Consider the following 10992-nt stretch of genomic DNA (forward strand, 5'->3'; position numbering starts at 1 on the left):
CCTGTAGTCCCAGCTACTCGGGAGGCTGAGGCAGAAGGATCGCTTGAGCCCAGGAGTTGGAGGTTGCAGTGAGCTGACGCCACGGCACTCACTCTAGTCCAGGCAACAGAGTGAGACTCTGTCTCAAAAAAAAAAAACTTTAGAGCACAAAACGATGCCATCGAAAATGAGACAAGATAACCACAGAGCGGGAAAGACACCTGCATTTTTACGTCAGTTTTGGGACCGGCTCGCCCACGCTTGCAGAACAGGCTGTCAGGATGTCTACAGGCGCCGTGTTTGATCTTTACATACATTTGAGGGGAATTGTCTCTTAACAACGCTGCGTTTCCCAATTGGTGGACACGGAACACCTCTCCATTTATTGAACTCATTCATAGTTCCTCAGCAAGCATCTTGAAGTTTTCAGCGTACAAATCTTGCACTTCTTTTGCTAAACTTATTCCTAAGTATTTTATTCTTTTTTATGCTATTATGAGTGGAATTTTTAAAAATTTTGGATTTCTTATTGCTAGTACATATGGTATATAAAAATATAACTAACTTTTGCATATTGATCTTGCATCCTGAAAATTTGCTGAATTCGTTTGATAGTTCTAGTGTGCTTTTTTGTGAACTTCTTTTTACATATGGAGTCATGCCACTGGCAAAAAAAAAAAAAGAGAGAGACAGTTTTAATTCTTCTTTTCCAATCTGATGTCTTTAATTTCTTTCTTTTGCCTTATTGTACTGACTCAAATGTCTCTTTGGGGAAAGGTTTCAAAAAAAAATAAAAGAGAAAACGTTTCCAAGAAAATAGTAGCATTTCTGCCTGTTTACCTTAAAGAAAAGCACGTCCCTCTCTCCCTCCTTCCCTTTCCTTCTAACACACACACGTGCGCACGCAAGCACGCACACATATGCATAAACACATGCGCACACACAATGTGCATGCACATATGCATACACGCACACACATATGTGCACACACATATGCATACACACACGCACACAGCAATAGCCACAGGGACACAGCACAAAGGAACTCTGAAGAGACACACGAAAGGAACTAAAGAAAACTTCTAGAAAATAGCCAACTACAATAATTATCCTCAGACAATTAAGAGATGGCGTCACATCTGTGCACGAGAGGGGAGTGCCAAGAAATTTTTGTTTCAGAGAACAAACATTTTGAGAATTAAATGCACGATGGCAGAAAGAAAAAACTGAACAGAAAAGTTAGAAGAGAAAGTTGCGGACGTTTCCGAGAAAGAACAAAAAGCCAAGTTGGAGAGAACAACGGGGAACTAGAGCATCGAGTCCACGCCCGGCTGGCAGAGCGCTGGAAGGAAGAGGGAAGAAATGATTCAGAGAACGGGCCGTCGAGTGTCCCGCGCTGCAGGACGCGGTCCCAGGGAGGAAGGGCTCCGACACCTGCGGCGTTGGATGCGCGAACACGCGCGCCACGGGATGTCTGAGCTCAGAGAGGATGCCCCGTGACCCCGGGCCGGGTGGGAAGGGAGCAGCGAGGCAGCCCGAGGAGGTCGGGACCCGAACGCTGACGGGTCTCGACGGCAGCCCCGCGGGTCAGGAGCCCAGGCGGAAGGGCCTGCACGTTCCTGATGGAGATTCCGTCCCGCCTGTAATTCCACATCCAGGTGACATACCCAGTACGCGGTTAGAGCAAGCACATTTCACACACCGGCCTCATGAAATAACTGCCTCCCCCACCCTCCTCGTTCCCAGGAAGCTACTAGAAACACGTTCCATCTAGACAGCCCCCCTGGGGTTAGGGATGTCGGGTGCCCACGTGTGCGCCGTGGCAAAGCCACATTTACTTCTCAACTCCCGGTGTGCCCTTCCTGGCCGTGTCCAGGGGACGCCGCAACCTCTCCGGGAAGTTCCGTGTGGCCGTGCAGCCAGAGGCAATCTTGGAAACCAGCGGCCCCGAGGAACAGGGCGTGGCTGTCCCTGGTGCATGGCCAGGCCACTTGGGAAGATCCCTGTACCCCGCTGAGGTGTCCCGGGCCGCTGGGTCCCGGAAGCTTGGAGCAGAGGCGCAGGGCACACGCTCCCGTGTCCCCGATTCACTGGGACGGTCCACCCGCCAAGGGGTGAGGGGAACAGGTGCAACCCACCCCCACGAGCCCCGAACGTTCTCTGCAACTTCGAAACACCCGCCTCTAAGAACATCGACTAGCAGAGCGGCCAGGGCATCCCGGTCTCTGAACCAGGAGGATGCGCCAGACGAAGGTGCCAACATTTGGCCACACTGACCCGCAAAACTGGTGTTCTCGGCCCGAGAGCCGAGTGTCCCAGAGGGTGTAGGCCACACGGAGGCGACGGGGCCTGGGGCCACCGCATCACCCGGGGGCCGCCTGGTCTCGCCTGCCTGTCTGCAGTGAGTTGGGCGACTCTGAGAGCCGTCCAGTTAAGACAGGAGACTCCTGCCCTCAAAACATGGAGCCCTGCTTGGCTTCAGGGGTGACCCGGGAGGCTGACGGGGCGCCTTTCACCACCCTTTGGGGAAGCGGGACGGGCAGTGCCGACTTCCAGATTTCTGCTCGGCCCGGTTAGAAACGGCCGTGGCCGTGGCCAGCGTGGGCGGAGGGCGGTCAGGGATCACCTGCCTGCGGGTTCTGAACTGCAGACCCACGTCCAGGGGCCCACGCCCGGGGGCCCCAGAGCCCACAGGGACGGTGTGAGGTGCGCGGAGAGAGCAGCCGGGAGAGAAGCCAGAGCGCCAGCCCGCCCCACCGCCGCCGCCGCCGCCGCCGCGCCCGCCACATACCAGCCTGCGGATCTCGCGCTCACACTCCTTCTTGATGCGGCTGATCTCCTCCTGGTGCAGGTGGTACACGCTGCGGATCTCCGCGGCCTTGATCTTGTCGGCCTGCGTCACCAGCGTCAGCGCCTCCTCCACCTGCCTCTTGGCGCCCTTGAGCTCCAAGATCTCCTGCTGCATCTTGACCTTCTCCACCTCGAAGCCCCGCTTGACCTCCTCCTTGGCCTCCGACAGGAGCACGGTCTTGACCTTGTCGGGGCCGCCCTCACGCAGGGCGTGGAGCAGCGCCTGCAGCCGCTGGTTCTCGTTGTCCTTGATCTTGATGACCCTGAGCAGCTCGGCCTCGTGCTGCCGCAGCAGCGACTCGCGCACGGCCTGCAGCTCCTTCATTTTCTCCTCGTGCAGCTTGGTCTTGAGCTCCGTGAGCAGGACGGCGCTCTTGTGCTGCTCGTGCTCGCGCACCTGCCTCAGCTCCTGGTTCTTCTCGCGCTCCACTCTGCCCACCTGAAAGACAGCAGCGACACCGGGGTGGCGGGGGCGCCAGCCGCTGGGGGGTCGTGTTTTGGTTTGTTTTTTTTTTTGAGACAGAGTCTCACTGTGTTGCCTGGGTTAGAGTGCCGTGGCGTCAGCCCAGCTCACAGCAACCTCAAACTCCTGGGCTCAAGCGATCCTCCTGCCTCAGCCTCCTGAGTAGCTGGGACTACAGGCATGCGCCACGCGCCACCATGCCCGGCTAATTTTTTCTATATATTTTTAGTTGTCCAATTAATTTCTTTCTAATTTTAGTAGAGACAGGGTCTCGCTCTTGCTCAGGCTGGTCTCGAACTCCTGAGCTCAAACAATCCGCCCGCCTCGGCCTCCCAGAGAGCTAGGATTACAGGCGTGAGCCACTGCACCCGGCCTTGGTTTGTTTTTTTGGCAAATTTAGGAGCCACCTCCATTCCGAAATCTCCCCTTCAAACGTACATTAAACACAGAACCCAAGTCTGGCTGGTAGCAGGTGCAGCCGTGGCGCTCCACAAAGCGCGGGCGTGGGCAGCGCCAGCCTGGAATGGGAGGCTGTGGACACTCGGTCCCTGGAAGGTGGGCCCATCCTCCAGGAATGGGCCAATCCGGGGAGGCAGAGCCCAGACCTCTCACGCAAACCTGCCAGGGGGAGCAGGAAGCTCTCCTGCGGACACAGCCCCAGGGAGCAGGTGGGCGCTGGCCGGGTATCCTCGGGCAGCCTGTGCCCAGCTCCCTGCATCCTACCACAGAGGGTGCTCCCGGCGTGCGGCACTCGGCAAACGGAACAAATCCGAGCAGCTGATCCGCCCGACGTGGCCTCATCTCAGGCTTTTGGAAACACTGAGATTTTTGCCTGGATGTTTTGTTCCCACCTAGATGCTTAAACCTTTGGCTAAACTGTCAGGCCACCCACACCCTGGCACGCAGTAGGTGCTCAACGTCTGCTCAGGGAAAGAAGGAATGGCGGCGCCAGTCCTGCCCTGGATCTACCCTGCGGCTGGACGACCAGGCCTGCAGCACACCGGGTTCACGCCTCGGCACCCCGGCCCCCCACGGACTTGGGGCTCCGCTCCCCCCGCCCCGCGGAGCAGCTAAGCCATGAGGCTCCCGGGTCAGGCCCACGGGGTCTCCCGTCCCCGGCACAGCGTTTATCCCCAGGCTGTCCTCGGGCTCCGGGGCTCCCTGCTCACCTGGCAGCCCCCACCGTCCCCACAGCCCCACCCCCGGCCTTGCAGCTCCGGCCTTGGTCACACCAAGGAGCCGCACCTGTCCACCCTGTGTCACTCAGGCCACTGAGACGACCCAGGGGGAAGCTCAGGTTCACTTCTGGGGAGGTCTGTCGGGCAAAGCCCCCAGGGGCCTGCAGCGCACACCTGTGCGGAGGCACCTGGGCTTTGGGGCCACCATCCGGCCTCTGCTTAGCAGCCCGCAGGTCTCCCCATGGCCTCAGACCCCCAGCGGTCTGTCCTGAGCCCCCTGAGAACACTCCCGGGCCTGCAGGACGCCCCTCTAGGCAGAGCCGGCTGGGCGGTTGGGGCCTGGGAGGGCGTCACGGGCGGGGGACCCACCTTGCTCTTCTCCTGCTGCAGCTCGATCTGGATGTCTGTGAGCTTGGCGCGGAGCTCCTCGTTGGCCGCCTGGAGCGCCGCGAAAGCCTCCGCCTTGTCCCCCTTGGCTCGGCCGCCAGCGCCCTTCTTGGACATGGTGAGGCTGGACGGCGGACGGGATGTCGGGGGTGGGTGCTCCCTCTGGGCGGGGGTGTCCACGCCAAGCTCCAGCAGGCGTCACCGGGGCTGTCGCTCCACTACATTTTCTCACTCACCTGCAGGGAAAGCACACCGCAGGTGAGCAGCTGCTCCTGGCCGGCCCCGGAGACTCGCGGCCTCTCACCTGCTTGGCCCCGTCCCAGCGATGAGGACGCTGCTCCAGCTCCCAGAGCAGGGAGCCAGCCCCAGACCACAGGCATCAGCCCCGTGTAGTGTCCCCAAACAGGGACCCCACGTGGAAGACCACGTCTCCACGCCTAGCACATAACAAGCACCTGATAAGTGTTAATTCCTTTCCCTCCTAGGAATCAGAGGTTGGACACCCAAGGTGAAACCCAGAATTTCACACCTGGGTGCGAAGCAGCAGGATGGCAACGTGGGCGGACCACAAGCCACTCGAGCCGGACCCACAACCTGCGTCCAGGAAATACCCAGAAGTACGGAGAGTAGGGTCTCGGCAGGTATTTGTAGACTCGTGTCCGCAGCAGCGTCACGCACAGTAGCCGAAGGAGGAAGCGCCCACCTGTCCATCCACCGATAAATGGATAAACAAAGTGTGGGATTCCACAGGACGGAGTACCGTTTAGCCTTCAAAAGGAATGAAATTCAAACACGTGCTACAACACGGATGAATCTTGAGGACACAACGCCCAATGAAATGAACCAGTCGCAAAGCGACAAATCCCATAGGATTCCACTTACGCATCGGGTGAGGAAGGAACACGCCACAAGGCAGACCTGTCCCGGGACTCGGGCACCAGGAGGGGCTTGCACAGGCACCCAGCCTGCAAGGTGGGTGGCGCAGGAGCGGTCCCGGAGGCCCCGAGCCCTGGGGTTGGAGGAAGCGAGTGGGCCAGCCCAGCCCTGCAGGCCACTGCTGGGCGTAAGCAGAACGGCCGGGGCAGCTGATGGGTGCTGGGCCCACAGGCACCATCGAGGGAGCCCTTCAAGTCCCCCCCAGACCCTTCTCTGGGAAGATACGACCCACCAGGGCACGTCGGGCACCGGGGGACCCCAAGCCAGTGTTGGGTGGTCTCTGGGCTGGCCCACTCTCCCTGGGGCAGCAGAAGTAATTCCAGGACCGTGTTCCCAGTGAGAGGCCGCTGAGCCACACGCAGGGTTATTTAAGGAACTGAGGTCCTGCCGCTTGGAGGGAAGGTCCATGTGTCCAGACCACTGGCTGCCCTCGGACACCAAGACAGCAGGACACGTGCAAAGGGCGGAGACTGCCTCTGAGTGGCCCCCAAGGAATATTTCAGGGCAGGGTGTAAGACGGTGGGGACAAGTCTCGGCCAAACGTGACAAGAGCTGTCCGCAAGCCCGGCAGGTGGAAGGGCTGAGTGTGGCCCCCAGCCCATCAGGACCAGAGCTGGGTGTGTGGGAGGGGACGCGGGGCGCACGCGCAGCGGGGCCAGCCTTCCTTCCCCGCCAGGTCAGCGTCTCACTCGGCAGGGGCTGCAATTGCCAAAGGCACGAGGGACACAAGTGTGGACACGCCAGCCAAGCCTCTGGCACCACAGGGAGTCAGCCCAGCGCCAGCCCCTCCTGCGCCCCAGGCCCGCGGGCCACTCCGTCTCTAGCGCAGGTCCTCAGCCGCCCTGGGCCCCGCCCTGCTCCCCGACCCTGACCCTGCGACCTTTCTTGAGCTGCCAGGCCCCCAGGTGCTGACGTCTGGGCTGGAGCCATTAAGGCCCATCAAGGGCCCACTGGGCCTGTCCCAGCATCTCCAAGCTGGCCCCAGAGCCGTCCCTGGGGGCCAGGAAACAGTAGGCCGAAGGCGCGTTTTCCCCACTGTTCGTGTAGGGGAGCCATACAGTTTGTCCTATCCAGTCCAGCTCGATTTCAAACACCTCAGTGGGCGAGGCAGGGTCATTTCCAGGGACAACTCTGCGTGGCAAAGCCCTCCCCCGGCACACACGCCACGCAGGAGGGCCGTTCCCACGCGCTGACCTCTCCTTCACCAGAGCCGACCCTGCTCGCCCTCCTCCCAGGGAACAGACGCCACTTGGCAGCCTCACGGTGCCCGGACACTCCACCGACACGCGGGTAGAGCTGGCCGTGGCACAGGTGGCGCCCTGAGTGGGCACGCGCCCAGGCCTCGGCGTAAGGGATCAGCAGTCTCCGCCCACTGCAGCGAGTAGCTCCGGCTCCGTAACAGGGAAGCTGCGCTCTGTGCCTGTGAGACCTGTCACCAGGCCTCTTGCGCTTCCTACTCCGCTGTGGGTGCCTCCCCCAGCTGCCCCTCCCCCAGCTGCTCTCTTCCATCCAAGCTGCTCCCTCCTCCTCTCCCAGCTACTCCTCTCCCCAGCTGCTCTCCTCCCTCCCAGCTGCCCCTCCCCCAGCTGTTCTCCCTCCCGGCTGCTCCTCCCCAGCTGCTCCCCCCCAGCTGCTCCTCCCTCCCAGCTGCCCCTCCTCCAGCTGCTCCCTCCCAGCTGTTCCCCCCCAGTGGCTCCTGCCCCACATGCTCCTCCCCCAGGTGCTCCCCTTGGCTGCCCAGAGGACCAAGGGCACTCTATGCTCGACAGGTCCCCGGGGCCATCTGTGGCCCTCCCACTCCTGGGGCTTCCCCCCATCCCCATGGTGACCAGCTCTCCCAAGCAAGGGCAGAAATCACCCCTTTTCCCACCTCTCTTTGTTCACGGTTTTGTTCTCACCACCTACTGCAAGGCCGTGAGGCAACCAGGACAGGAAAAGACAAGCCAACAGGACACACATGGAAGCTTCTGGATTGTGAGGGTGGCAAGAGCAGGGACCCCAGCTCCCAGCACCTGTCCATCGCATGGCGTGACCCCAGGAGAGACAGCTGAGAAACCGCACTCAATGTCACCTCCCAGAGGCCACTGCCTTTCCTGGTGCACACAAGCCCATCCTCGCTCCTGCGTCCCGTATCCCAGCCTCTGTCTGCCGTGGGCGGGGGTGGGGGACAGACACCAACAGTCCAACGGAGGCCGAGCTGCGGGCGGTGGGCTCCGCAGGGCAAGCGGCCCGGCAGGGCCCGTGGGGGGCCAGGCAGGCTTTCCAGGGGGAACTCTGGGCAGAGGCCTGGGGTGAGTGGGGACAGCCGCACAGAGAGATGGGAGGAGGGGAGCAAAGCGGCGTCGTGGCCAGCAGGGAGATGGCGCAGACTCCCCCAGAGCTGGGAGGAGCCTGGTCGGCTGAAATGCAGACTGGGGTGGCAGGCAGGGTGGTGCCGGCGCATGTCACCCTGAGGAGCCTGCTGGCGGCTGTCGAGGCGTGTGGCCCGGAGCGTCTCTTCCCCAGACCGGGCCTGTGCAGTGGGTTTCGCTGCCAACTTGAGGCTGGAACTGCGTTTTCCATACTCACATTGGGAAAGTCATTAGATCAATAGCACCGACTGCCTACCTTTCGTTTCGGGGTCTCCGAGGAGGTAATGAAGGCGGTTTACATTCGAATCATCTTTGGAAGGCTGTAGAGGCGGTTGGGTTGCTCTCTCTGCAAGCGGTTTTATGTTAGGAGGTTTCCGCAAGCAGGACAAAGCTTCGTGGGTGATGGATGTGTTTCCGCCGTGGGTTAATCGCCGCAGTTAACCCCAACGCGGAGGAGGCCGGTCTGGCTGGGGCGTCGCTCTGCACCCAGCCTGCTGGGCCGTGTTTAACGTGCAGCCGCTGGGCTTGGCTCTGCCACCGTGCGACACAGAGGACCCAAGAGGCCGGTAAGAGCCGCCAGCCCCGAGCAGCCTTCAGCGCAATCCTGTGTGTTCACACACGCCCACGGTGCAAAGGGCAGGGTCTTCGGCAACTTTGGCGACCTGCAAGGCTGATACCATCGACCTGGGCTCCTTCTGGGTTAACTAGTTTGTCTACACAGAGGGATGAATGTCATGAGTCCCTTCCACAGAAATCCAAGGTGTGGCAGCCGGGGGAGGGGCCCCAGGGAGGGGACAACACGGAACCACCAAGTTGAGGGCTGCAGCTCCCTCCTGGTCACGGTCTGGCAGATGCCCACGTGCGGCTCTGCCCGGAGCACTCCAGGGAGGAGCAAGGAAAAGACAGACCAGGCAGCCAAGGGGCCCCTCCCCGGGCAGGGCCTCCCAGGGCGCCCGCAGGCCAAGCTGACAGCAGGGGGTGTTGAGGAAAGAGCCATCGCTCCAGCGCCGGTGTGGACAGCTTTCTTCAGAGGGGACTCCTGTCGCAGAAGCCACTTTCCGTGTGGTTTTAGGGTTGCCTGGTTTAGCGGAGGGAGGAAGGCTGAGGTCACATGAGTGACTGGAAGTCTCTTTTGAGATGTAGGAATTGGCAGCAACTATAACTTTCTAAAATGAACCACTGAGCATTTTCTGTGCTTTCCAAGTGGTAGTGCAAGCGTTTCAAAACAACAGAACTAAAAGATCAAAACTGTGCGTGGTTTACGCACAGCTCAGCTTCTACACAGACCAGCCGACCGCCTGCCTGATCTGGAGACGGGGAACGACCAGGTTTCCAGCACGGGAAGGGTTTGTCACCCGACCAGATCCCCCGCTTTTCAGACGAGGAAACCCGGGTGCAGAACAAGCGTTCTCTACCCCAGAGCCACGGGGCAGCCTCCCCAGACAGCCTGCTCCAGACCACTCTCCCCACGACAGCCGGCGGGGCCTCCTTGCTGGTGAAAGTACGAGCTCTTGACACTCAGGGCCTGGGGTGGGTGCTCAGAACGGCCTCAGGAGTGGGCAAATCAGGCCCAGACTAAAAGCCATTTTGGGTCCACCTAAGAAATCTTAAAGGCAAGCCTCAAAGGATAACACTCTTTCCCAACAACTCAAACGTGTCCCAGAACAAAGCTCAAAAATATTTAAAGAAATGTAGGCCAGGTATGGTGGTTCACACCTGTAATCCTAGCATGCCGGGAGGCTTAGGCAGGAGGATTGCTTGAGGTCAGGAGTTCGAGACCAGCCTGAGGAAGAGTGAGACCCGTCTCTACTAAAAATAGAAAAGTTAGGCAGGTGTGGTGGCGCGTGCCTGTAGTCCCAGCTACTTGGGAGGCTGAGGCAGGAGGATTGCTTGAGCCCAGGAGTCTGTGGTTGTTGTGAGCTGGGCTGACGCCACTGCACTCTGGCCCAGGTGACAGAGTGAGACTCTGTCTTGAAAAAAAAAAAGAAAATTCAGGCCCCAACAACATATAAAATTCACAATGTCTGGCATCCAATCAAAAATTACCAAGCTCGCAAAGGAGCAGGGAAACAGGACTCGTAATGAGAGGGATAAAACCAGTCAATGGAAACAGACACAGATGTGACTCAGACGATGGAAACAGTAGACAAGGACATCGAAATAGCCAGGAAAAATGAAATCCACACGTCTGGGAAGGCAGAGGAAAACGGCAGCACGTTAGGAGGCGTGGAAAAGTTTCAGAAGACCCACACTGACGACCTTGGCGAAGACTGCTCCGTATCTGAGCGACGCTCGACTCTGCGCACCGTGGCCCCCGCGCTTCCGTCAAGGGTCACATTGTCCTCTGAGACTCCTCAGAAAGGTCACAGCCAGCTCGGCAGAACCACAGACCCAGACAGAGGCTCGCCAATCTCCGCCGTGCACCCCACGTTCTCTGTGGGGGCACCAGGGGCCAGGAAGAGCCCAGATGACCTTGCTGACGAGGCCAGACCTGGAGACTCGCGCTGTGCTCGCCAGGACCTTTGCGAGGACGTGTTAACAAAGACGGGGACAGAGAAAGACAGGCGGGAGTCGGATTGACTAGAGGGCTCAGGAGCGGACGACTGATCAGGAGCGTCGCTGACCTGTGATCAAGGCAGCGCACTGCACAAGGCAGAGACGCTCCTTTCAGCAAGGGTGCTGAGTTACCTGACGCCCACAAGGAAGGAAGGATCTCGCTTCCTGCCACAGACAAAAAGTAATTCTCCAATGGATTGCGGGCAAAAGTGTAAAACAGTAATCTTTTAGAAGAAACAAACCCTCAAATATATGGGTTTATCTAAATAAATACGGGCTCATATATAAATAA

The 10992-nt window shown here is 59.5% G+C and overlaps 1 protein-coding gene across 1 annotated transcript in view; it reads right to left on the reverse strand.

Annotated features, from left to right (window-relative positions):
• Window positions 1-4974, reverse strand: part of LOC105821406 (janus kinase and microtubule-interacting protein 3-like) — a gene marked incomplete at its 3' end in the record, with an annotated part of 45209 nt that extends 40235 nt beyond the window's left edge. Inside the window, exons 1-2 of the mRNA XM_012658109.1 lie at window positions 4840-4974; window positions 2771-3268 (exon numbers count right to left, since the gene is read on the reverse strand). Of these exons, the coding sequence (XP_012513563.1) occupies window positions 2771-3268; window positions 4840-4974 (633 nt within the window). The remainder of the gene's footprint in view (window positions 1-2770; window positions 3269-4839) is intronic.
• Between the last annotated feature and the right edge of the window lie 6018 nt (window positions 4975-10992).

This window comes from Propithecus coquereli, unplaced genomic scaffold, assembly GCF_000956105.1.
Source record: "Propithecus coquereli isolate 6110/MARCELLA unplaced genomic scaffold, Pcoq_1.0 Scaffold572, whole genome shotgun sequence".
In the NCBI taxonomy this organism is placed as follows: Eukaryota; Metazoa; Chordata; class Mammalia; order Primates; family Indriidae; genus Propithecus; species Propithecus coquereli.